This window comes from Culex quinquefasciatus, chromosome 3, assembly GCF_015732765.1.
Source record: "Culex quinquefasciatus strain JHB chromosome 3, VPISU_Cqui_1.0_pri_paternal, whole genome shotgun sequence".
NCBI lineage: Eukaryota > Metazoa > Arthropoda > Insecta > Diptera > Culicidae > Culex > Culex quinquefasciatus.
Window position 1 is genome coordinate 23,400,809 of NC_051863.1, and position 27,368 is coordinate 23,428,176.

The following is a 27,368-nucleotide window of genomic DNA, read 5'->3' on the forward strand; positions in this document are numbered from 1 at the left end:
AAAATCAGGTAAACAATCACTAATCTCGTATTGCATAAAAAATTGATAAACCTGCATTTATTTGAGAAATATTTGTGGTTTATGTTTTTCTCCTCGTTTTTTCTTTTTCTTATATTTTCAGGTGTTTTAAATTTTCAACCTCATCAGCGCATTCCATTTTCTACAACTTCTGCGATCGGATGTCAGCCTCTTGGACAACATAGATGAAACATTTCGAAGACTGCGCTTTCCTATTTAGATCAGCATGAAAACATAGTCGAGGAACCCGACGAAAATCTTTTAGGAAATAAAAAAAAAACATTAATTGATTTAGCATTCATGCAATTTTTCTGTTAGGAATTATGATTGATATTCGTCATCTTGAGAGTAGAAAAGAGGGAGAATGTAGGGATTATGGGTTGCAGGATTGAATATGTAATAAATTATTAAATGAGTATTTATTATAAGATTGATATAATTCATAAATAAGAGTTAAGAGCGCAACAAAAAGTGCGCACCTTCATGAATATTGCCTTGTTAGCTAATCGTGGATTGAGTGCGAGCGCGCTAGCGAGCTGCGAGAGAGAACAACGAGCGAGAAAACAACGAGATGCGCGCGGCCAGCGAAAGAGAGAATGAAGATTGTCAAATCAGTTTTGTGGTTAATTTCTGTGGAATAAGACGTGTTGTTTGTTGATTGCAAAATATCTGTGTTTTTATTATAAAAGAAAGTCCCCGATCACGACAAGTATGACGATTTAACGACAAATGCGTAAGGGTTTCGTAATTGATAAGTTTATCAAATAATTCATGTATAAAACATACTTTTCGAATGAATTTTAAGTGTTTTCTGTACATATCAAAACAATGAAAAAAGATCTATTGGAGCACTTTTTAGAAAACTGTGTGTAACTCAATCCGATCATTTTTTTTTATTTCTTTTTACTTTGTTTTCCACAAAGTCAATTCCGCACAACTTTCTAGAACAAAGCTTTTTTTGTACCCACATGCTGACGAGATACAGGCTAGGGATCAAGTGTCCTCGGGGATCAAGTCTCCCCACTCTCCCCTACTTTGAAAATCACTAAATAATCAGAAAAATATTTTTAAAGAGAAATCTTTGAAAATTAAACATAATTTTGTTGAATTAGGTCAATTTAAGAATTATATTAAAAATAAGTTATCGTCGGTTACCGTTGATAAAATGCTCGCCGATAGAATTATCGGAACAACGATAACGATCGAAAAGTGAAATTATTGAAGACAATTAAACCCCTAAAAAAATTGGAGCCATTTTAAATTATTTAGTTTTAACTTTCATAAAGACATAAAAAGTAATTTGAAATTCGTTTTGAGTAAACTTTAAAAACCATAAAAATCTAATTTATTTTTAAAAACCATAACTCCGTAAAACAATGGTCACAATTTGATAGTTTAATGATTGCATTTTATGTGTGCTTAAACATATAAAATACATAAAAAATCTATTTGTAAAAAAAATAAAATAGATTTTTGCGAACGTGAATTTGAATTGTCCTTATCAATAAAGTCCAGACTCGATTATCAGATGATTCGAATATCCAAAGTTCGAATATCCGAAGGTTTTCATGAAAATGTCGGATATCAAATTAGGTTTTTTTGTTTTTCCCCCGTGTTTTAAATTTTTTTATACTTAATGTAATAAATAATGTGTTCTTTCTTACATATTTCCATTGTAGAAATTCTCCAACAAAACCGACATGTGGAGCTTTGGAATCTTACTGTGGGAGATCTACTCCTTTGGGCGCGTTCCGTACCCGAGAATTGTGAGTACTATTTATGAAAAAAAGGTTCCTTTTTTCAAACTAAAACTTTTTTTTATATCACCTCCCGCAGCCCCTGGCGGACGTGGTGAAGCACGTCGGCAGCGGCTACAAGATGGAAGCGCCGGAGGGCTGCCCGCCCGAGATCTACGAGATGATGCGCCAGGCGTGGGACCTGGTACCGGAGAAGCGACCCACATTTGCGGAGCTAAAGCGACGGCTCGCCATCTGCAAGCGGGAAACGGCCCAGACGTACGTGGCGTAAGTAAGTTCGCCGCAACAACAAAAACAAAATCGCCATTATTTATCGATAGCTATTATCGTGAAGAACACGTGGGAGGGAGGAGGGCAGAACAATAGGTAGAAAAGTATGTCGATAGAGAGAGGGAGAGGGAGGGAAACATTTTCTGAACCAGATTCCTTAAAGTGTGTGAGAGAGAGAGGGATACTAACCAACAGGTAGAAAAAGCCCAAAAGTTTGCGTGCTAGATTTTAGGTGAATTGTACAGTTAGTTTTGTTTTTTTTTTATGTTTTATAAAAATCTACCCGACGATCGTCCACGCGCGCATTGTAATTTTTGGTACGTCCAGATTAGTTCCAGCTTATTATGCAAACTTTTTTTTCTTTGTTGAGGTAATTATTATTTTTTTATAATTATAATTTCTGTTATCTTATCTGCTAGTAAGCTAGTGTAAACTTATTTAAGGAAGAAAGATGAGGATGCAGTTTGTAAGATAACAACAGATCATTGTGGAATCATTTGTGAGAGTGTACATAATAAAAGAAACCATCGTACCAAGCTATCATCAATGCTCGCGTTAGCAGCGAAAGCAACTAAAAGTTTGCAAAACTAAATTATTCACTAATTTCACAAAAGGAAACAAAAACAAGTTGAACCGGAATGTGTAAAAGTTCTTGTTTTTTTTTTTTTTTTGTTCGTGTAGATTATCATCCAGTACTATTTAAGAAGTAACGAAAAAAACACCCAGAATATTTATTTAACCATAAAACCAACAAAAACAAAAGAAACTGAGTGTTAACCGGCAGCACAATGCGTACATGGTCCGGGAAAGACAATCAGCGCAGCTACAAAATGTTTCGTTCAGAAAGTGAGGATTTCAATGTTTGTTTTTATCAGTTTGCGGTTGTCTCTTTGTTACGATTTACCTTCAAATCACACATCACTCACATGAACTAATCTACGGTTTGTCTAACTCAACATTGTCTTAATAATGGTTTCATCGAAAGTTTGAACGAAAATGTTGTACAAGGTCATTGCGATTAGTTAATTTCAACAATTGAAACAATTTTTTTCATAAAAGTTCAGTCTTGATTCATTGGTTCTAATTTAACATGTTTATAAATTACGAACATCTGTGAAGAAATACGACTTTTTCTGTGACCAAAGAAGGCATCTTGCTTCATTAGTTGGTCGATCGATTTGGTGTCTTGGACAAAGTTGTAAGCAAATAGGACTCCTAAAAAAATGTTACACTCTTAAAAAAAATCTTTTAATTCGTCTTTTCACTCACAAAAATTGTATCAAAATAAATATAAATGCCATTTTTCGAACTATGGAGAAAATTTGTCAAAAATTATTTTTTCGAAAATTTTTGATTTTCTAAAACTGTGGAAAAGAAGGAAAAAAAGCATGATTTGATCAATGATCATCTCTTAAAGTAATTTTTTACGAAGCGATCAGAAAATTTCCTCTGAATTAGCTTTAAAGAAATTGAAGATTGGATCAATGATTGGTAGGAAACCGCATCCGAAATGAAAGCAAACAGCTGTTGTTTTGTTGCTTACATTTGAAGAATAAAAATACACTTCTTTTCTTCCACATGATGAAATCCAGGCTGCAACCCGCTGAAATCTTTCACTGTCTACATTGTTTTTGGCGAGCAGTAACATAACCAAACTTCCAAGCATCCTTATCAAACGTCAAATCGGTACAAACTTCTGACAGATCTTTTTCCGGACCTCCTCCGAAAAAGATCCGGCTGCAATTTTGTATGGTTTGACGTTTGCGGAGAGAGTCGAAACAATGTAAACAAATCACTTCGTGCATCAATCAGCGAATGCGAATTGCCAAAACAAAGTTTTGACAGTTTCATGGCTGTCATTTCGTCGTTTTCGTCTTGTCGCACGTGCATTTTGGGCCAAATTGAGTTGCGAACGCCATTTTTTACAGCTCTCACTATTCAATGAAAATCGAAAAAAATCCGTACAGTGTTACCACTCTTCACATGAATCAAGTTTCAAACTTGTCGTGTTATCTTGACACACCCTGAAAATTGCTCTAAATGCGACAACTGGCCAAAGGGATTTCAGGTCAGAACGCGTTTGACACACGTATTTGTCTGTAAACATTTTTATTTCTATCTTGGGACTCCAGAAAATTAGAACAAACTTCGGGACAATGTACAGAATGGAGAATCAAGAAAAAATGTGTTTGTTATTGTTTACATTGCGTTCTACCTACATTGTATGTTAATTCAAGGTCAAACTCAAACATTAATACGCGTTTCTATTGGAACGTCCAAAAACGACATGCGACAAGATAGCACGACAACGTCGATTTGAATTAATGACAAGTTTGCCGTAGTTAAACACGGAAACTGTCAAACCTCGGTTAAAACTGTGTTTTTAAACAAGTGTAAACAAAGATTTGCATCAGTGGAATATCACACTCATTTTTTTTTTCAATCGCGTCAACCACTTTCAATATCATCAAAATAACTTTTTTTTTCAAAAATAAGGGTTTTTTAAACCCGTTAAAAGCGATATTCAAAAATATCAAAAAAGCAAATAATAAATCGTTGGACCTTTTCAAAACAAAACTTCACAAATATGTTTTAATGATTTCAATAGCCTAGTTAATTTGTTGGTGAAGCCTTCAAACAATCGAGTCTGAACTGTATTTGAAAATTAATCCAGATTTTTAAGCGAAAATGGCGTTCGAATGATGAACGCCCGAAATGTCAAAATCACGCGAAAAACGAAACTATTGGCACTACGCCCCCCGGGGCATGGCCTTCCTCTAACGTGGGATTTCTGCTCCAGCGCCTCTGACGAGACAGGAGAAACCGGGACCGACGTTTTACTTCACCATCCGATAGAAGCTCAGTGGATAAGGCGGGAATCGAACCCGCGTCTCATAGCATCATCGGGATCGGCAGCCGAAGCCGCTACCCCTGCGCCACGAGACCCACACCACAATCACGCAGTGGTACCAAAATTACGAATAAAGTGTGCCATGGATGACAGCCATATTTTTTTCTTCTAATGTTGGTGCTACTGTGCGATTTTGACATAGGGACGTGGCGTTACATCGTGCTGCCACCTGGTTTTTTTAAGCGCAAGAGTGGAAAAGTGCTGAGTCATCGTCTAAAAATAGACGGCGTCCTATCTCGCCCAGCAAAATGAAGTCGATATAGTAGTCGGTTTCGATGAGAAAAAGTGGAAAACGTGGTATAAAAATAGCGACGCCATCCCCCTATTTGGGACGTGCACCATTCGAACGCCATTTTCGCTTAAAAACCTGGTATCCAGTTTCATTTTCCATGTGTTCCATCAACAAACCCTTCAAATATTCTGCACGCTAATTTAGGTTGACGCTTTTTCCGTGTTACACTAAATTTTAGTTTAATCTGAACTTAATCTTGAATGAATTTTAAACAGTTTGCTTTTTACTCATTTTTGGAATAATATTTCGATAAAAAATAGAAGGAAATCGCCATTTTGATCAAATCTGAGGAACATCTTTGGAAAATCTCTCTTCAATAGGTTTTGTGGGTTAGAGTTTTTTTCTACACACATTTCTTCTATGATAAACATCAGTAATGAGTTAAAATTTAGATTTTTGCCCAGTCCTAAGCGAAATTCACACGATCTTGTAAGAATACACGTTGATGCCATCATAATCATCACGAATTATTTGGGACACAATTTGAATTAATTTTTTTGCTTAAAATATGAAAAAAACAACATTCTTGGAGCATTCGCATTGACCTTTTGCAGCAAAACAGCTTGCATTTTAACCTACTTTTTCACACCCGACAACAACCAAGTTACACTTATTTATTAAAGCAAAGCATCGCGGGGTTGGGGTAACAACAACAAAAAGGGTTTCACCCGTAATCGGTTAAACTAATCGCAAGGCAAAGAACCAACAACCTAAACTAGCATTTGCAGCCACTACAAAAATTAAGAACAGCAGAAATACGACACACACACAAACAAAACTAACGATATGATATTCATATTTGTAACTTATCACACTGAAGAGAAGAGGAAATGGATTGAATTCGCACGTGTTTGATGAGTTGTGTAAAAAGATACAAAACAAGAAGCTAGTTTTTAGTCGAAAGCGAGTACGGTAAAGCTATTCAAACAGTCATTTTTATATAAATATGTATATCTAAATCGAATATATTGACATTGTATTGTGTATTTGGCGCGTAAACCATCTTAAACACACACTCGTATCATTGTGAATTGAATTAAAAGCAAATAAATTGTGAGTTGATTAAAATTTAAACAAGTAATCGCAAAAAACAAAAATCATCTAAAAATATACGATTGTTAGTTCGTTTGTTTGAACGAGAATGCGCGTGTACAAAGTTTTGTGTGAATGCATTTTTTTTTTTAATTATTAATTTGTGAGATGATTTGATTCAAGCACACTACTGTTTTATAGAGGAATTTTAATATGTTTTAGCGCAGTAATAAAGAAGAAGGCAGTTTGTTTTACACACGTAATAATAACTAATTTTCCTATAATGATTGAGCGAGCGAGCGAGCGAAAGAATATTCCAACATTACCAGAGAGAAGAAGTGGGAAGGGCAGGTTTGCTTCTGGTTGATTTCTCCTTTCGGTTGAGAGACTAGAGTTCACATTCGATACCCTCCATATTTGTTGTTTATTTCATTTTTGTTTAGAGATTATTATTGTTTTTAATATATATTTAAAATTCGGTCTACCATCACAGAAGGAAGAAAGAACATTTAGCAAAGGTTGCAAAAATTGTACAGAGACAAAAGACAAAGTAAAATTAACCAGACAGAAAGCTAACAATTTACTCAAAGTATAAAAAATAAACTAAAAAAAAGCAAAAGTACTTAACATTTTTGGCTAATAAAACAAACGCAAGTCTATCACTTTACTACTACTACTACTACTACTACTACTACAAAGAAAAAGAACCAATTTGAATTTCGACTTTCTACGCGGACTCTTTCCAATTCGCGCTGACCATTCCACAGCAGCAGCAGCAGTTTCAGTAGATTCTTTCAAATGTTGACCCCGTGTAGAGAGGGAGCTGATAATTTGCCATTTATTTCGCTAGAATCGTAGCGCACGTTCAGTGATGCCAAAAAAGAGAATTAAAGGTCGAAATTTGCAGTAGTGCAACACTGTGCTTGCATTCGCCACTCTCGCAGCAGATTAAAAAAAAAGAAATATCATTAGCCAATGAGTAAAAAGAACAGAAAAAGTAGCAAGTTTAGAAAAAAAAACAAAAATCCGCTTATTTTAACGTTACAACCAGTTTTCACTCTAACTACAATTCTGGAAAATCGAAAAAAAGAACATTTAAATTTTGAAGAACACAAAATATCAGCGAAACACACGTACGACAGTTCAAAATAGAAATCAGAAATCGTATCTTAAAACAAAAGAAAGCAGCCAATTATAGAGAAAGAATTAAAAAAAACTAGAGAAAAAAAAGGAAACAAGCCACATAGTTATTCTGAACAATTACTAGCATGTTAGCGAGCAGAAGCAGCATAAGAAAATGTGAAGAAAAAAAAATCCTTTATTTTAAGCGGCAAAACACAGTCAGTCATCACACGTTACTTCGGCATAATAAAACAAAACAAAAAACGCAAACAAAAAGAAGGAAGTGAAAACTATTTAAACTCTTAACAAAACAGGACAATTAATTCGAGGTCTGAAAGTTACAGTCATTGCGAAAGGAAAGGAGAAACAAAAAAGGGAAGACATATAAAAAAAAAAACATAAAAGCAACACTATAGAAAAGAATGCACTAGAAGCAAACAGAGCAAAAGAGGACGGGGAAACCGATGCAAGGAGGAATGAAGGAGTGAGTTATTGTAAAACGTAGCGGAAGAGACGGAAGAAAGAAGAAGGAGGAAAAAAAAAGGAAAATCTACTATTGGACACATGATTAAAGTAATAAAACAGAAAACAGCTGTAGTGTTTTTAAAATAAGTGTGTTTTGTTGAGTGTTTGAAAGAAAATGACCAATTTTTATCGAAATAATCCGCCAACATTGAAATATTGTTTAGTTTATAAATTTCTAAAACCTTAAATTCTTAAATTATTGTAAAAGGATTCAAAAAAAAAAATCTTAAAATTTCTAACATTCCTAAAATTTCTGAATTTTATAAAATTTCTTGAATTCTAAAAATTTAAAAAAATCCAAAAAGTCCATAAAGTTTATAAAATTCCAAAAATGCAAAAAACAAAATCGTAATATTCCAACGAATCCTAAAATTAAAAAAATCCTAAATATCATTAAAAATCCTAATTTTTTTTAAAAATTTAACATTCTCAAAATGTTTAAAAAATTTTACACTCTTATAATTACTAAAAATTCTGAAAATCTTTAAAAATCCTAAAACATAAAAAAATATAATTTCTTAAACTCCTAAAATTCTACTAATTCTATAAAATCCTAAAAACAAACAAACCATCCACATTAACGACCCCCGGGTCTTTTGTGGTCTCTATTGCAAGTTTCTGCTCGAACCTAGGAGTCCGAAGGCTTGAACGGGGAGAGCACCCAAACCTCTTTCGACTCCAAGGAACCTTCCACCCCAGTGTTTGAACTGACGACCTTTGGATTGCGAGTCCAACCGCCGCCAGCGATTCCACCGGAGTAGGCTTGGTTTGGTGTGTTGTTTGTACTTATGGCATGGAGACGACTCCTACACCTGGAATGACTTAACGGCCTAACAACCAAGGCCGGGACCGACATTTTTCTTCCTCATCCGATGGAAGGTTGGAGCAGATGGGAATCGAACCCAGAAAAAAATCCCAGAAAAATGAATCCTAAAATTCATAAATCTCTAGAAATTCTAAAAAATCCTAAAATTAAAAAAAAAGAAAAAATGATAAATTTCCTAAAATTTAGAAAAATCTAAACATTCAAAATAATCCAAAAACTTCCTAAAATTCCTGACATGACTATTTTTTTTATTTCCGAAAATCCTAAAATTTCTAACATTTTTTTAAAATATCCAAAATTTCTTACATACTTAAAATTACTCCAATTCCTAAAAAAAATCTACAAAAATCCTAAAATGTCTAAAACTCCTAAAAAATCATGAAATTTTTTAACACTAGAAATTCCAAAAAATCCAGAAATAAATAAAATTTCTAAAATTCCAAAAAATCATAAAATTCCAAAAAAAAATTTAGAACTATTAAAATTCTTAAACTTCTCAAACAACTGAACTTCCCAAATTTAACAAAATCCTAAAATTCCTAAAAATTAAAAAAAAATCCTAAAACTCTAAAATTCTTCAAATTCCTCAAAATTCCTTAAATTCCAAACGTTCCAAAAGTTTAAAAAAAATTCTAAAATGTATAAAAATTTTAAACTTTTACATTCTGAAATACCTGACATGCCTATTTTTTTAAATTTCCGAAAATCCTAAAATTTCTAACATTTTTTTTAAAATATCAAAAATTTATTACATACTTAAAATTACTCCAATTCCTTAAAAAGAATCTACAAATTAAAAAAAAAATCCTAAAATTTCGAAAACTCCTAAAAAATCATGAAATTATTTAAAACCCCAAAAAAACCCTGAAATTTATAAAATTTCTAAAATTCCAAAAAATCATAAAATTTTTCAATTTTTTAGAACTATTAAAATTCTTAAACTCCTCAAACAACAAAAATTCCTAAATTTAACAAAATCCTAAAATTCCTAAGAATTTAAAAAAATTCCTAAAATTATGAAAGTTCTAAAATATCCTGAAATTTCTAAAATTCCTAAAATTCTTCAAATTCCTCAAAATTCCTTAAATTCCAAACGTTGCAAAAGTTTTGAAAAATTCTAAAATGTATAAAAATTTTAAACTTTAACATTCTAAAATACCTAAAAATAAAATTATAAAAATCCTTAATTTCCTAAAATTTCTCTAATTCTGAAAAATCATATCATAATCATTAATTCATTAATTCATTCATCATAATCATAATTCCTATAATTCCTGAAATTCTTGAAATTTCTATAAATCTTTAAAAATCCTAAAAATTTAAAAATCCGAAAATTTCTTATATTCTTAGAATTTTAAAAAACTTTAATATTCTTAAAATTACCAAAGTTCCTAATAGAGTTCGATTTGCGATGCCTTTTCGTTGGGTCGCAAATTTTTTCGCGTCCGTCGCAGTGTGTTTTTCGTTTTTTTCGCGTGCGTGTGTGCGTGTGAAGGTGCGGCTGGCTTTGACTGTCCCGATGACAGTCAGTTCGATTTGCGATGCCTTTTCGTCGGGTCGGTAAATTTTTCGCGTCCGTTGTCGATGTGCAACAACAACAAAACCCTATCATACCATTTCATCTCGATACATCGTAACTCGCCGTTCGCAAAGTTAATCAGTACCTCACTAAACATCAATCATTCAAAACTCGTGAAATCATCTCAAGTTAAAAATTACACTGTTTAACCCTTCAGTTTTAATTACAAATGATTTTGGTTCTATCTTTCCACAGCCGGCTGTCTAAGACTAGACCATTTCATTTAAAATTTAACAACAGATAAACGGGAAATGTCTCATCCGCAGCCTCCGATTGCTTGCCTTGAGAATAATACAAAATACCGTTCAACAAACACTATGATTTTGGGTCGCATCATCATCTTCTATGATGAATCCTGACCAAACACCCTATCCTACTAACAAGTTTTCAGGTTCCTGGCGCTCGTGGGGTGTAAGCACAGAGTAAATCAGCTGCCCTAGTAGCAACCTGCGCTAACTAACATTCCCGTCCCTTAAAATCGAGGTCTACAAACTGACATGGCGGGCGCCGTTGGTGGCCAATGACTGTTACCTATTCGCAACTGATCTAGCTTTAGCAATCATGGTGTTTTATCTTTTCAGCGCATTCATACATGCTGTTGATAAGGGAAACACCACTAGATCGTCGAAGCCTATAATCAGTAGTGCTGAAAGGATATTACGGTTCTGTTCAGCAACGGAGGGGCAACCATGGGTGATCTCTCATGCTCATGCTCATGCTCATGCTTAAAATTACCAAAGTTCCTAATATGACTAAAATTTCTACAAATCATTAAAATTCGTAAACATTCAAAAAAACTTGAAATTTCTTTTAAATTCTAAAATTTTAAAATCTTCAAAAAATCTAAAAAAAACCCAATTTTTTTTAATAAGTCAAAAAACCCTTAAAATTAAAAAAAAAAAAATATTGCTAAATATAGAATAAATAGAATGAACATTCCTTCAAATTTCTTAAATTCCAAAAAACTCATTAAATTCTTAAAATGCCAACATTCTGAAAAAAATTAACAAAATTCTTCAAAATCCAGACATCTCTAAAAAAAATCTTAAAATAAAAAAAAAACATAAGACCTTAGAAATTCTAGATAATCCAAAAATTCTAAAAAATCCTTAAAATCTAGGAATTCTAAACAAAAATGATACTCAAAAAAATCTTAAAATTCCAAATATTGAAATATCCAATATTTCTAAAATAAAAAACAATCATAAAATTTCTAAAATTCCTTAAATTTTTGAAATTCCTAAAAAAAATATTTTTTTTGAAAAATTCTTAAATTTAAAAAAAATCCTAAAATTTCCAAAATATCCTGAAATTTCTAAAATTCCTAAAATTCTTGAAATTTCTAAAATTGCAAACGTTCCAAAAGTTCAAAAAAATTCTAAAATGTCTAAAATTTTAAAACTTTAAAATTCTTAAATACCCAAAATTAAAATTCGGATATTTAAAAATTATGCAATTCTGGAATTCACAAATTATTTTATTTAATTTATATTTTTTTTAGAATTTTAGAAAATTTTAGATTTTTATTAACATTTTCTATTCTACCTTTTCCTCTTACTCCATTCCGAGCAAAAACAAAAATTTTAGATTTAAATTTCAGATTTAAGGTTTAAGATTTGCAGCAAAACGTATCACAAACCATCTTGGCCCTGTGAATTTATGAATGAAATAAATATTTCAAGATTTTACGTTTTTCTTTTAAATCTGTGGTTTATTTAAAGTTTATTCAAAAATTTTGGGACCACAGATTTGAATAAAACGTAAAATCTTAGAAAATTCACTCACTAATTTTGCTTTTTTGAGTTAATTCATTTGATGATATCTTGGCAACTATTGGTCCAATTTTCTGTTTTTTAATCATTTGTTTTGAATTATGTATCCGAGCTTTAAAAATAGCCTTTAAGCCATCCCAAACGATAGGCTTCATTTGTAAAATATATTTTTGCAATTCCGTCGTGAAACTACTTACTTTTCCTGTCATTCTTGAAAGACGAAATAGCCTACTTTTCTGTACCAAAAATAACAGAATCGAATAGCAACACTTTTCAAAATAAATGCTGAAAAGTTTTACTTTTCAGCACTCAAATGGGTGCTGAAAAGTTGAACTTTTCAGCACTTGTTTCGAAAAGTAACACTTTTAAACATTTTTTGATTTAAACGATTTATTGACAAAATACATGAAAATTTGACTTAAAATTTACCTCAGTGTGTGTTTTTGGAATTGCAAAAAATGTTGTATGGAACTCGTTGCAAAACTTGATTTTTTCAGCACTCTTCGTATTTATCCAACTCGGTGAACCTCGTTGGATAAATGTACGACTCGTGCTGAAAAAATCCTCTTTTTGCAACTTGTTGCATAAACTACTATTATCAACATATTGGTTTTGTGCTTTTGATAGCTGTCGGTTATTCCAATTGGGTACTAAAGCCCTATGTAAATTTTTATGTACAACGGTAAAAAAAAACGATTAAAACCCATTTCTGATCACTTTATTTCATTTAATTTTAAAAAATATTGACAAGACAACCCGCGAGGTTAATTTTTTTAAATTGATTTAAAAATCCATTTTAAACTCTTTGTGGTCATACAAAGGGTCATTGTACTCAGAAAAATAAGCTTTATCGCTGTAAACAATAATATCAGCAATCTAAGCTTCATTTTAGGACCCAATTAGCGAATACGGATTTGCGAACTCATTTCGACATTTTTTTTTCCTTTGCGCTGTCAGTTGACGTCTAACAAAAATCTTTTGCCCGTACCCACGCCATGAGTACACCAAACATTCATGTCAAAAGTGAGTAAAAAATCCATTCCACACTTTTTCTTTATTTTTCCGTGCAGGCCTTTTCATCATCAACCTTTTTTTCTGGCAACACTGCCTGCGCTGTCAAACTTTTTTTTTATTTCTCTCGAGAAAATTCCTCCGTCTCTCATCATTGTCAAATCAGAACCCAACCAGCGTGGTCGCCCCCAAAGTTATCTCCCTGCGAGTGTGCGGTCGATTCCCCGGCGTTTCGAGAAGTTTCGGTGATTGAGAAGAATCCTCGAGGACACAATCCTTCCCGTCGCTTCCAGCCTACTGTGTTCAGTGAAATTTCTCAAGCAAAAATGGTGAGTTGACTTGATTGGTTCATGGCATTTTTTTTTCGGGGTGGAGTTTGAGGTTTGGTGGATGATGAAATCTTGAGGTTTTTCCGTAATTTTAAGTTATTTTGGTTTGATTTGATGTTAGATTTGATAAATTTAGTCGTTATTTATTGAAGTTAGTTGATTTTATGTCAAAATTTATTTGATTTCAACATTTCCAAGTCAATCATGTTACGTAACTCCCCGGTCCATGTTTTGCTGTCACTTCTGGAAACATCCCACTTGACAACAGTGTATATTGAGGTTATGTTTGTCGGTTCGCAGGCTTCCCGTCGTCTGATTCCGCTGCTGGACCGCGTTCTGGTGCAGCGCGCCGAGGCCCTGACCAAGACCAAGGGTGGCATCGTGCTGCCGGAGAAGGCCCAATCGAAGGTGCTGGAGGGAACGGTGATCGCGGTCGGACCCGGAGCCCGCAACGCCCAAACTGGCCAGCACGTCGCGCTCGGAGTGACCGTCGGCGAGAAGGTGCTGCTGCCCGAGTACGGCGGCACCAAGGTGGACCTCGGCGACGCCAAGGAGTACCATCTGTTCCGCGAGTCGGACATCCTGGCCAAAATCGATTAGAATCGGGCCGCGTTCTCCACCGGCAAGTCCAAGTCCATCCGCGTCAAACATCCGGCGAGGCGGGGAGAACTGGTCGAGATTCGACTCTGAGACAATTTACAGCTTAAGAGGAGTTAGGCGTTAAGATGTGTGTGTATGTATTCGTTCCGTGCGCGCGAGACCGAGTTTGCGAAACGACGTTAGAATCTGATTCCAAGTTGACGACCCCCGCCGGAAAAGGCTCGTTTGAATCGCATTTAAATCACTTAATTTAGCGACGAGGCTTCTTCCGAGGGGGGGAAGCTCTTCAATCCAATCGTGTGGACCACTAAAAGAAGCTTAATTTTACTGCTCCTGCCACGATTGGAAGCGACGCGCGCACGCTGGACCTCGTTCCGTTGAGGTTTGAACACGAGAAACTTGCTAGGTTACACACGCTGACCGACACGGAAGGACATCCCGCGATGCGCGACCCGCGCGGTGGAAGATTGTAACGGCCGAGAGTGCACGAGACAGGATTGCAGAGTGTGATTGCGACGATGTGTGCGTGAATGTACCTCATTTAGTTAGAGCGATAAGGAGTACGATTCTATTAGTTTATTTGCTGTTGAATAAAAATAATTAACCGAATTTAAGGTTGGGATTAGTTAATAAAGAAATCCGAAATCCCTCATTTGAAAGCGACTTGTTCAAAAAACGAATTTATTCCATGAAAAAATGAACGAGTACACAAAAAAAATGCAAACTTAGCTTAGCTCGATGACGCTCTTACAAATAAATAAAACTTTTTTCTCTTTCGCAGCATGATTAACTGTTTTTCCTTCCTCAGAGTAGGCATAATTTCATCATTTTACTAAGTTTGTTTGCTTCACTTGATGTTGCATCCCTTCAGTCCGCACGTGACCCGATCACCGTTCATGGTCAGCAGCGAAAACTCCTTCCAGAGCGCCTCGCCGTCGGCGTTCGTCTTCAGCTCCGCCTGGATTTTGTCCCAAACCTTCTTCTTCGGGTTCAGCTGCGCCACCTCGGCCTTCGTGTTGTCGAACCCTTCGACGATGATCCGCTCGCCGACCTTGGTGCCCTCGGGCACCGCCAGCGGTTCGTACTTGTCCGCGTTGAAGGCGCACATGACGAGGCCCTCGCTCTCGACGCCCCGCATCTTGCTCGACTTCATGTTGGTCAGCGTGACCACCAGCCGTCCCTTCAGTGCCTCCAGCTCGTAATGCGCCATCAGGTTGCTGACGATGGACTTTTTCACGTCGCCGCCAATGTCCACGGTCAGGACGCAGAGCGTGTCCGCGTCTGGGTGCTTGCTGGCGTCGACGATTTGACCGACCGTGAACTCAGCCTTGTCCGGGGTGTTTTCGCTGGTCGCTTGGGCGGCGGCACCCTTCTTCGACGCACCGCCGGCCGTCGTCGGGTAGGCTCGTTCCGTCAGCTGCCGGTGCGCGTCATCGTCGAACGCTTTCCGGATGGGGTCGAGCAGCCGGTTGATGTAGACTTCGACGGACGCTTTCAGATCTCCCGGGTGCAGCTCCTGCGCGGCAAAGTAAGCCTCCAGATCTTCGTACTTGTCGAAGCACTTGTCTCCGCCAAACTCGGGCTTGCGCCGAATCTGGAATCCCTCCGCAGCCGGGAACATCGGAAAGACGACGTGCTTCACGAACTTGAGCAGTCCGTTGTCCTCGATATTTCCAGGCTCGCAGAACGCCTTCTTGATCTTGGACTTGACCTTGGCGGCACTGTCCAGCAAATCAATCTTGGAATCCTCCTCCGAGGAAGACATTTTCCCCCCAGCCAACCCCGGAATCATCGGGTTCATCAAGTGCACCCTCTTCCCATATCCCAACTGGGGCAGATACTTCTCCGCAAACGTAAAGATCTTCCGCTGGTCAACCCCACCAAACTGGGCGTCCACCTTCAAGTACTCCTCATCCAACGCCTGCAGTCCCGGGTACAAAATCCCCGACATCAACGGATGCTCCACCTGCTTCACCACCTCCGCTCCGGCCTTCTTCGCGTCGTGCTGCGTCACAACCGACGACAACCGGTAAACGTCCAGCGTGTACTCCTTCGACAGCTGATAGTCCGTGCCCCGCACAAACTTCAACTTCTCCAGCGGAACCCCCAACGACGTCAGCATCGCCTTTATAACCGCCTCGTAGTACTTGGTCCGCTCCTGCAGCAGCGACCACGGCGCCTTCATATTGTCCAAATACGCGTGCAAATCCGCAAACAAAATCGTCACCTCACAACCAGCCTTCAGAAAATCCGCCACCTTCGACATCGGCACAAAGTACGCAATGTGCGGCTTGCCGGTCGTCGCCGTGCCCCAGTAGATCCGCAAGTCCCGCTCCTTCAGCACACCGCGCATCGCATCCTGCCCCAGCACCTCCTGCAGGTTCCGCACGATCAGCTGCTCCTTCTCTTCCGCGGTGAGGGCCGTCATTTTTGTCTATTTCGCAAGCACTAACCACTTTGCACCAGAAAGTAATCGACACGAGCCGCGAGGTGGACGGAACAATCTGCTTCGTCCTGGTGAAAGGAAACTAGGGTGAAAGAGTACCGCAGCGAATCGGCCACGCAGACTGACAGAAAGGCAAAACAACTGTCAAAATCAGCGCACGTGAAAAAAAGGAAAACATTGCGACGGGGGGATGGCGGGTGGTGAAAAGGCCTTTTTTAACTTGCGAAAACTTCGTTGAATACTTTAAAAAGTCTTGTTCACGTTAATTTTGTTTTTGAATTTGTTATTAATTGGGTACTAAAGCTCTATGTCCATTTTTATGTACAACGGTAAAAAACACGATTAAAAAACATTTCTGATCACTTTTTTTCATTTCAATGCAAAAAAAAATTTGACTAGACAACATTTTATCGATGGATCAACCACAGACAAACAGACGGGGCACTCGAGTGCCGAACCATCGTCCTCCAAAAACGGTTATTTCAAATTGAATTTTGTTTCGGCATCCACTCACCCGGCGCTGATGGCGCTGCTGTCGTGACAGCTCGCCCGTCTTTTCTCAGTGTGTGTGATGCGTGTTTTTTTTTTTGTTTTTAAGTTGAGGGTGAGCACGTGTGAGGCAGCCAGGGTTGCGAATGAGCGAGCGCTCACGGAAGGCTTGCTCGCTCCAGCTGGAGCGTGAGTTTTTATCAGGTAGCTCGTGCTCGCTCACGCTCACCGGAGCGTTTTGCGCTCACGTGAGCTGGTGAGCCAAAGTAGGTAGTTGTTTTTTCCTGTTGAAGGATTTGCCTGTTTGAAACGAAGTTTCTAGAACTATCTCAGCACAGGCAGCAAAAACAAACAAGAAAGTGGTCGAACAAACAAAAGTAGGCAATGAAATGGATTTGATCAGCGAACCGAAATTTACGTTCTATTTAAAAGCTAGACATTTTTCGAACAAGGAACAAAAACTAAATTCATAATGTAAACATTCATTGACGTGATTAGATGGACTGTTTGTTCACAAATCAAATCCATATTAGACCATTGTTGTTATGTACAAAAATATTTACAATTTATGTATATTTTATTTATTTTTAAATAATTTTTTAAACAATCATCCATGTTCAAAAAATCATATATAACTTGTAATTGAATGTTTTCAGAGGTTTGATTTCGAAATTGTTGAATAAAATCCACTTGTTGGAAGAAGAGCCAACCTTTTCGTGGTTATTTCAACCCTTAGGAATTTTGAGGCATATATTTAAAAATAGAACTGTTTCAAAAATGTAACCCTTTTTTCTAAAATGTTTGCCAACTAAAGACTAACCTTATAGAAATGATTAGCCGTTTCTAAACACTGAATCACTGAAAGATTTAATAAACGGAATAACTTTTTTTTAATGGTAGCTCATTCTGACCCGCACTCTGGAAATGTATTCAAAACACTGATTAGGTACATAAAAACAGTTTAATGTAATATTTTAATCAACCAAGCATTTAACCTTGATTCGAACTTACCAAATCATAAATCCTCTTGAATCAATTCATTGTTTTGTAAGTTTTTCTAAGGTTTCAAAAAAACAAATTATTCGCTCTACAGCATTGCCTTGGCGTTCTCGATTACGAGATTCCTACTCCTACTCTAAGGTTTACAGGCCCTTTTATTTAGGCGTCTATACCCCTCCGCCCCTCTCTGCTACAATAAGGCCTTTAAATTGTAAAATATTTTTACATTCGACTGTATGTCTAAAAAACTATTTGACCCTTGCGAATCCAACCTTTTATTTAAAAACATGATTGATGAAAATAAGCTATTCCAATTCATATATCATAAAATTTGTTCACAAAGTCATATTTCCACAGCCTTACTGCACCTTACGCAAAAAAATCCATCTAGAATTGAAAAAAAAACTTTCTCAAAAACGTTAAATGGTTAGCGACACGTCCAAAATGAGCGCTCCGTGAGCGAAATATGAGCGCGAGCGCGAGCGTGGAGCAAACGCGAGCTGAAAAAATCGGAGCAAACGTGAGCGCGGGCAAACGTGAGCTAGCTCGCGCAGCGCTCCTCCTCACGAATGAGCGAAAAGTGAGCGCTCACGAGCGCGTGAGCGCGTGAGGAACGCAACACTGGCAGGCAGCAAATGAAAACCAAAAAAAACATCCTTCCACCTCGAGTGCCTCCAGTTCAACCCGCCGGTAGGTCGTTTCATCTGTGGAGAGTTCGAATCCGGCCGAATGCACCGGAACGACGAGAACCAGCGGTCTCGGACATAGTGTTCCGGCGGAAACACGAGCAAACGGACATTTACGGGCACACGCACGACTATGGGTGTATCAATCGGAGGCGAATCTACCTCACGAGGGCAACTCGGACAGCGTGACGGACCGGAAGCGACTGAAAACCTGAAGTGGCACACTCTTGCTTTTACCCCACTATTAACCAGATAGGCCTGCTCCACTGCCTGCCGAAGTCGAGGCTGCTGCAGAGGCGCCAGCTACTGCGGAGAAAGCCGGATCCTGTGGTGGAGTCATATCCTTCGGAGCAACCTGCTTATCCTTCGTGGACTGCTGATCAGATTGCTGCTGCTGGTCGTCCTTTTGGCATTTTGACGATGTTGCATCGATCGTGAGCGCCACTCTTCCCGACTTTTTTCGTCTCATTCGGCCCTTTTGGTTTTGTTCGCTGGCAACTTAATTGCGCCGTGGACACGTTCCCCGCAGATGTTTCCAAACGCCCATCGTGGGGATCAATTTCGTTAGTTTTGAAATGGATTTTCCTATTCCGGCGGCCACTACTGGTGTTTTCGTGACCGGGATATCTGGTGTCAGGTGTACTGCCCACCATTGAAAAAACGGCTAATATCCACTTTTGGCAAAAACGAGATATTAGCACCAGGTGGTAGAGGGCGTTTCAACGCATCTTCTGGAACTTGAATTTTACTGAAATAGTGTCTAGACTTGGCTGCCGATGCGAAAAACCAAACGGCTAATATGCCACTCTTATGGGAAATTACCTTGACGGAGATTTTGTGTCAAACACTAAAACGCGTTTTTCTCGGAATACTTGATTTGGCATAATAGCCGAATTTTCAATTATGGGCAGTGTAATGGTTCATGTTTTCGGTGGAGGAGGAATCTTAGACCTTGTCTTAGACGGAACATGCAAGCAACGGGGAGGACCAGTGGTGTGGTCTCTGTCATTGTGTTTGTCTTGCATCGCTGCAGGTGCTGCCGCATGATTTGCCTCATGAGGTTCAGCCATTGGAAACGGAACCGACCGTGGAACCGACCCACCGTCATTTTCGGCCGTCGGTCTTGATTTATTTATTTTGATTTTGTTACTGATGATCAGCAACAACAAAATTATTTCGAAACAGCTGTTAATAAAGTTATCTACGTGCGCATGTATTGCGTGTACGTACACGAAAAAAAGTGAGGTTAAATTTTGTACCAGGCAGCAAAACAAATGGTGTGCTAGTGTGTGTGAGATCGGGCTTAGATAGCTCTATGTTTACAATCGTTAAGGCTTGATTGTCTCACGCAGACACTGACATGACACATGACAGTCCCAAGCAGCACACTTTGTCAGATAAACGTATTTCCTAACTGGTTGTATAACCAATCCGCCTCGTTGTCACAACTTGTTCTACAACTCCTGTGAACTGGAAAAAGCGCACTTTTTTCTGTTGTATAACTTGCCAGAAAAAGATGAAAGTTATCAGAGTAAGTTGTACAAATGTATTTGACAACACTGTGCCATCTAACAAGAGATTTATCGAAAAAAGGGGGCGTGGTTTACGGCTGTGCTGTCAAATCAAAGCGCACACTGGAAAGGAAAGTTAGATTGAAAACAGCTATCTAACCGTCGACTAACTTACATGTAAACAAACGTTTCTTATTAGAATTTTAGTCAACGACGAAGCTAATTAAAAAAGTACGCTTGTTTCTGTATAACCAATCCGCCTCGTTGTCACAACTTGTTCTACAACTCCTGTGAACTGGAAAAAGCGCACTTTTTTCTGTTGTATAACTTGCCAGAAAAAGATGAAAGTTATCAGATTTATCGAAAAAAGGGGGCGTGGTTTACGGCTGTGCTGTCAAATCAAAGCGCACACTGGAAAGGAAAGTTAGATTGAAAACAGCTATCTAACCGTCGACTAACTTACATGTAAACAAACGTTTCTTATTAGAATTTTAGTCAACGACGAAGCTAATTAAAAAAGTACGCTTGTTTCTGCAAGATTCATTAAAAATAATTCGAAATTGAATTAAAAAAAAGAAAAACAATCATGGCGCGCATGTGATTAGAGTGAAATTCCCTGCATGGAGAACTTTTAGATTTTCCTTTTTTGATGAACTTCCTCTGTCCCAAGATTCGATCCGATGACTTCGACAATTTGTTGTTATCTCCACAGCAGGTCCCGGCGCGCTTCCACATCCCTCCACGAGGCTTCATAGTAAACAAGCAGGCCCAAGCGTCAATAAGAAGGCTGCTGTCTGTTTTGTTAGCTAAAGAACTTAATTCCAACGAAGGCTGTCATTGGATCTTCAATACATAAACATTTTTGAAACTCTAAATTCCTCATGTACAAATTTACACCACCTAACAACACGCAATGTCAAGTAGAATATGTATGTTGAGCATCAGTTATATAATCTATTCTCCGATAACATTTGTGTAACAAAGCGAGAAAACCTAAGGTTATTTATAGAATGGTTGGCCACGCCCATTTTTAGAAGATTCCGTCACATGACAATGTTAGATAAGCAGTTAAACAAACAGTGCAATATTGTTTTTATTCAACAAACTGTTTTCGAGTAAAACATTGCAGATGAGGAAACAGCATCTTGGCATATCAGCACTTTGACGTTCAATTACAGCTCATAAAAAGTGTTTTCGAGTGAAATAAAGTGATAAATAGCTCAATAGGAAGTGAGCAAGTAAGTTTCTATCAAAAGTGTTCCAAAATAAATTGTTTTAATAGTGAAAATCAGCAAATTGGATGGAGTTAGGAGCGAGTGCATATTGCCTATGTTGTGTGTAAAAGTTGGAAAAGAGTGAAGTTGACTGTGTTTTAACACTTGTATAGCACACATCTCATGAGTTACATAAGTCAGTTATACAAGTAGTGAAACAAACCGATATGTAACTAACGTTGACATTTTTTCTTGTATGTTGATCCAAAACAGCTGTCTAACAATTATTCAACAGTCGACAAGTTATGAGTGCTACTTGGGGTAATGGGTTTGTATTAGTGTGTTTGGGCTGCGCTTCGGCATAGGCTCACCAGGCAGCGCTGGCGTCGCCGTGATTTGGTGGTTTGATGAAGGACGATGGATTTCAAAAATAATTTGTATGGAGAGTCACGTCTGTTTGTCTGTGGATCAACTATGGTCCCCTTGGAACGAGCTGTCAAGTAGGAGCATTTCTGTCAAAAAGGACCGCAAGGCTCGCCGCAAGGTTAATTTTTCAAAATTGATTTAAAAATCCATTTTAAACTCTTTGTGGTCGTACAAAGTAACATTGTAGAGCAATTCTCTACGAAATCGGTCTTTTTTCTTCAATTTTAATTTTTGTATTTTTTAATCCGGCTGAAACTTTTTTGGTGCCTTCGGTATGCCCAAAGAAGCCATTTTGCATCATTAGTTTGTCCATATAATTTTTACAATTGGCAGCTGTCCATAAAAATGATGCATGAAAATTCAAATTCAAATCTTGAATTTTTTGATCGATTTGTGTCTTCGGCAAAGTTGTAGGCGGATACTACACTGGTACACGGTAAAATTTGGTGATTTTTTTTTACTTTTTCACTAAAACTTGATTTACAAAACTATTTTTATTTTTTTATTTTTTGATATGTTTTAGAGACATAAATGCCACTTTTCAGAAATTTCAGGTTGTGCAAAATCACTGACCGAGTTATGAATTTTTTAATCAATACGATTTTTCAAAAATCGAAATTTTGGTCGTAAATTTTCAACTTCATTTTTCGATGTAAAATCAAATTTGCAATCAAAAACTTTACTAAAATTTTGATAAAGTGCACCGTTTTTCGTTGCTTGCGATTTTTGAAATAGTCGCAGTTTTCATTTTTTAGTGCACATGTTTGCCCAGTTTTGAAAAATATTTTTGAAAAGCTGAGAAAATCTTTGCTTGGACTTTGTTGATACGACTTAGTTGCTGAGATATTGCAATGCAAAGGTTTAAAAACAGGAAATTGATGCTGCTCACTACCCAAACTCCACCATTTTCATCGTCAATATCTCAGCAACTAATGGTCCGATTTTCAATGTTAATATATGAAACATTTGTGAAATTTTCCGATCTCTTCGAAAAATATTTTGGAATTTTCAAATCAAGACTAACATTTCACAAAGGCCAAACATTCAATATTACGCCCTTTTAAAATGTTTGTCTTGATTTGAAAATTCCAAAAATATTTTTTCGAAAAGATCGGAAAATTTCACAATTGTTTCATATATTAACATTGAAAATCGGACCATTAGTTGCTGAGATATTGACGATAGAAAATGGTGGGTTGTTTGGGTGAAACTTAGAAAACATCAATTTTCCTGTTTTTAAACCTTTGCATTGCAATATCTCAGCAACTAAAGGTCGTATCAACAAAGTCCAAATAAGCAAAATATAGAGAATTTTCTCAGCTTTTCAAAATATTTTTTCAAAACTGGGCAAACATGTGCACTAATTTAAAAATGAAAACTGCGACTATTTTCAAAAAGTCACTTAAATATGGCTATAACTTGAAAACGGTGCACTTTATCAAAATTTCAGTAAAGTACTTTTGATTGCAAATTTGATTTTACATCGAAAATGAAGTTGAAAATTTTTACGACCAAAATTTCGATTTTTGAAAAATCAGTATTGATTAAAAATTCATAACTCGGTCAGTGATTTTTGCACAACCTGAAATTTCTGAAAAGTTGGCATTTTATGCCTTCTAAAACATATCAAAAATAAAAAAATTAAAAATAGTGTTTTTTTGTAAATCAAGTTTTAGTGATAAAAGTTAAATAAAAAATCACCAAATTTTTTACCGTATTATTTTTTCCAGTGTAGTCCGTATCCATACCTACAACTTTGCCGAAGACACCAAATCGATCAAAAATTCCTTCAAAAGATACAGATTTTTGAATTTTCATACATCATTTTTGTATGGACAGCTGCCGAATTTGTATGGAAAATTATATGGACAAACTAATGATGCAAAATGGCTTCTTTGGGCATACCGAAGGCACCAAAAAAGTTTCAGTCGGATTAAAAAATACAAAAAAAATCGAATGACCGAAATCCTAGAGAACTGCTCTGTACTCAGAAAAAAAAATAATAATAATATCAATAATAATATCAATCATTTTAGGACCCAATTTGAAACGATAGCTTAATTCAATAATTCAAGTGTTCAAAAATGAAGATCATCACACCAAATTATTAGGTTTCGCCAAAAAAAATCACATATATAGGGGCAGAGGGGGCAGAATGGCCCGCCTAAGTGAAATGCGTCAAAAACCATAGAAAAACATATAAATTTATGAATTCAGTGTAGTAGGCTTATGCTTTGGGATGTTCCCTTAAATGTTGTTTACTTGGTTGATGAAAATTTTTAGCTGAAAACTATTTTTGAGCCACTTTAAAAAAAAAGTTTTTTCGACTACTTTTCCAGGGTGCGGGGCAGAATGGGCCACCTTAGAAAACAAGCCATTTTGTCTAATACAACGTTGAAGGGAGATAAGAAATGGCTTTAGGGACCTTTCTTACAAAGTTTCCATGAAGTTAGACCACTTTTGTAAAAATAGTCACTTACCAAAACAAAATTTTTTGAAAATAGTGTTAATATGTTGTATTAAGACACTATTTTTACAAATATGCATCAAAACAACTAAAAAATCAACTAATGTTGCATTAAACGTGATTTGTGAAGCTATCAGGAGTGAAATAATCAATTTAGCTCAAATTTCGAAACTTTTGATTGTTTTTATAAGGCAGGAAAAGGGTGGTCCATTCTGCCCCCAAGTGGATTTTAATTTAACACTTCCACCACCAAGCCTCTAAATGACATGAAGGTTCCATTGCTGTTTGTTTACCTTCGTAATAGCTCCTGGTAACATTCTAAACATTGAACACACTTTTTCAAACAATCTAACTTGTCAGGAAGCTTTTTTAAGAACCTCAAAATAAACAACATTTGCGTGGTTTTGTCAATCAATTTACATTTTTGCTCATAATTCGAAAGATACAATGAGTTCAAACGTCGTTTTCGGTGTGGTGATGTTATTTGACGTCCTTTATAAGACCCTTGCCTTACAGTTGGTCTAAATCCATTCTAAAGCCCAAAACCAAGGGTGGCCCATTCTCCCCTGGTCCACAATCTCAATTTTTTTTAGAACTTGTATGACACATTAAATTGAAACGAATAAAATCATTCTTTTCATAACAAAAAAACATTTCTAAACTGAGATATACTGCTTTCAGCTCTTGAACAAAATTGTTTAGCTTTTTAGATGTTCCTTAAAAATCTGACTTCACGTGTTTGTTTTACTTCAAACAACTCAATGTTTTCCATATTTGGACCATGTTTTCAAAATATGTTTGCATTTTTTCGGGCGCCTCTAAGAGGTGACCTCTTAAACAACACAAAGTAGTTTTTCAATGATTTTTAAGTGTGTTTTTCCACATGGTTTTCAGGTTTATAATTGACTTCTGTCGAACATTTTTTCATAGACCGAAAACATGATTTAAATTATACGATAAATTGTTATCATCCCACTACCACTCTTCCATTTTTTTTTCATGTTAAACCTTCTGACACCCATTGTTGCACCAGTGCTCCATAATTCTTTTACCTAAAATTGAATTTTTTGGACGAATTAAAGTAATTCTTCTTGCAAAAATCTTTTTGAAATATTTAATGATACCAATTCAATTTTCATCTAATTTGGTCGTGGTAAACAAAAACGTAAACAATCTCAATTTTGCTTTGACGGTAAAGGGTATTCTTCATTTTATATCCAATTATTCTTTAAAAAGTTTACCTGAATTGTAATAGTTATTTTTATTAAGCAAGGTCTATCCAGATTTTTAAGCGAAAATGGCGTTCGAATGGTGAACGCCCGAAATGTCAAAATCACGCAGTGGTACCAACATTGCGAAAAAAGTGTGCCATGGCATGAACGCCACATTTTTTTCTAAACCTCGATTTCCAGTTGCTTCAGAAATTAATGCTACAGTGGACTCTCTGGCTGTCAATCTTCTCGATATCAATATTGCTCCAGCTGTCAATATTTTTTTCAGTCCCTTCAAATAGATTGCTTTGATTTTTCATTCTATAATTTGATAACTCCCGCTCTCGACGGTCCCTTCAATATTGACAACGAGAGAGTCCACTGTATAAGTAATAAATCTAGATATTAAATTACGTTTCTTAATTTTTTCTATTGCATTTTCAAAAAATTGCGTCCAAAAAATTAAGAACATGTATACTTCCGCTTGAATTTCAGGAATTCCCGGGAAATTTATAAATTTCCCGCGAAACGGGAAATATATTTTTTCGGGAAATCCCGGGAATTCTCGGGATATTTTTTCCTGGGACGGGAAATTGAACGCTGTACACTCAACCCTCGGTGGTTGGTCACTTATTGACACTTTTTTAGTTTATACCGTAAAACGGGGTGACTTTGATAGCCGGGGTGACTTTGATAGGTTTGCGATTTTTCCGCAAAATGAAGAGTACAATTAAAATACGTAAGGAATGGTTCAGAAACATACTGACCGTGGTAGAGAAGTGTTCAAAGTACCTCATGAAGAACTTTTCATAAATTTTTGAAACGTTTATAAAGTTAGTTAACTATAGTTAAGAAAATGTGGATGAAAGTCATTATTTTAAACTTCTCAAAGTGTCATGATTTTCTCAATGAACATGATTTTTAAACGGAAAACGGAATGCATTTTCGGATTCTTTGGACAATTTTCCACTAGGAGAAGGTTAAATAAGTTTGTAAATACAGTGGACTCTCTGGCTGTCAATCTTCTCGATATCAATATTGCTCCAGCTGTCAATATTTTTTTCAGTCCCTTCAAATAGATTGCTTTGATTTTTCATTCTATAATTTGATAACTCCCGCTCTCGACGGTCCCTTCAATATTGACAACGAGAGAGTCCACTGTAATAAATAATATGTGTTTTTGAAACACAATTAAAAAATATCTCCAAATTTATAGGCAAATTCAGTTGAATAAATTTCATGTAAAATGTGAAAACTTGTGATTCGTGCTTCGAATTCAGTTTAAAATGCAATATAAATCGATAATTTTATAAACAAAACTATTTTTAACAAATTTCAGGCAAAATTCCGACTTTTTAACAATTTTACCGAGGGGCGTGACAAAGGCCTTAATATATTAATTTTTGCTATTTAATACATTAAGGAATTAAATTCCTCGTGTCATTTGACATTTGACAGCGCCACACCTGCTTTGAAAACATTGGTTTGCTTCGTGTCTCTTTCGCGCGCTCGGCTGTCAAGTTTGTTTTGGTTTCGCGCTTGGTCACGGTGGATAAAAAAAAAAGAAGCGGAGGAAATTCTGGAGCAGGGCGATGCAAAAGTGCCATAGGCGGAGAAGTTGCAGCCGGCGGATTTTGATTACATTGGCCAGTAGCAAATCAAAAAGCTTGGAAAGTGCGGTTTCATCGATGACGAGATCCTGGGACGCGCCTTGCGTCGGACACTAGCAAGATTTCTTTGCAGCTGGTGGTGGCTTGTGACAGCGATGCCTTCAACAAGTCGACACCGGATGAAATAAAATTCTGTTGTCCACTCACGCTCGGATGCTGGAGTGATTAATCCGGCAAATGGTTCGACTAGCTGGCCACTTTAACG

At 36.8% G+C, this 27,368-nt stretch overlaps 3 protein-coding genes across 4 annotated transcripts in view; 2 read left to right on the forward strand and 1 right to left on the reverse strand.

The window, feature by feature from the left end:
- The window catches only part of LOC6039322 (ataxin-2 homolog), a 122,718-nt gene extending 120,049 nt beyond the window's left edge, over positions 1–2,669 (forward strand). For both annotated transcript variants that reach the window (XM_038263298.1, XM_038263299.1), the window contains 2 exons: positions 1,698–1,784; positions 1,855–2,669. In XM_038263298.1, coding sequence (XP_038119226.1) covers positions 1,698–1,784; positions 1,855–2,046 — 279 coding nt within the window. In that variant the 3' untranslated portion in view covers positions 2,047–2,669. The remainder of the gene's footprint in view (positions 1–1,697; positions 1,785–1,854) is intronic.
- A 10,580-nt stretch (positions 2,670–13,249) lies between these two features.
- On the forward strand, positions 13,250–14,655 carry LOC6039323 (10 kDa heat shock protein, mitochondrial). The gene is made up of 2 exons (XM_001848899.2): positions 13,250–13,444; positions 13,745–14,655. Exons 1-2 carry the CDS (start codon positions 13,442–13,444, stop codon positions 14,042–14,044), a joined length of 303 nt encoding a protein of 100 aa, XP_001848951.1. The 5' UTR covers positions 13,250–13,441; the 3' UTR covers positions 14,045–14,655.
- Positions 14,656–14,696: 41 nt separating this feature from the next.
- On the reverse strand, positions 14,697–16,620 carry LOC6039324 (tyrosine--tRNA ligase, cytoplasmic). The gene has a single exon (XM_001848900.2). The coding sequence runs from the start codon at positions 16,470–16,472 to the stop codon at positions 14,892–14,894; it is 1,581 nt and encodes a 526-aa protein (XP_001848952.2). The 5' UTR covers positions 16,473–16,620; the 3' UTR covers positions 14,697–14,891.
- Between the last annotated feature and the right edge of the window lie 10,748 nt (positions 16,621–27,368).

Bases quoted from the DNA above. Each gene is read 5' to 3' on its own strand.
- LOC6039324 (XM_001848900.2), bottom strand. From the start codon at position 16,472: ATGACGGCCCTCACCGCGGAAGAGAAGGAGCAGCTGATCGTGCGGAAC.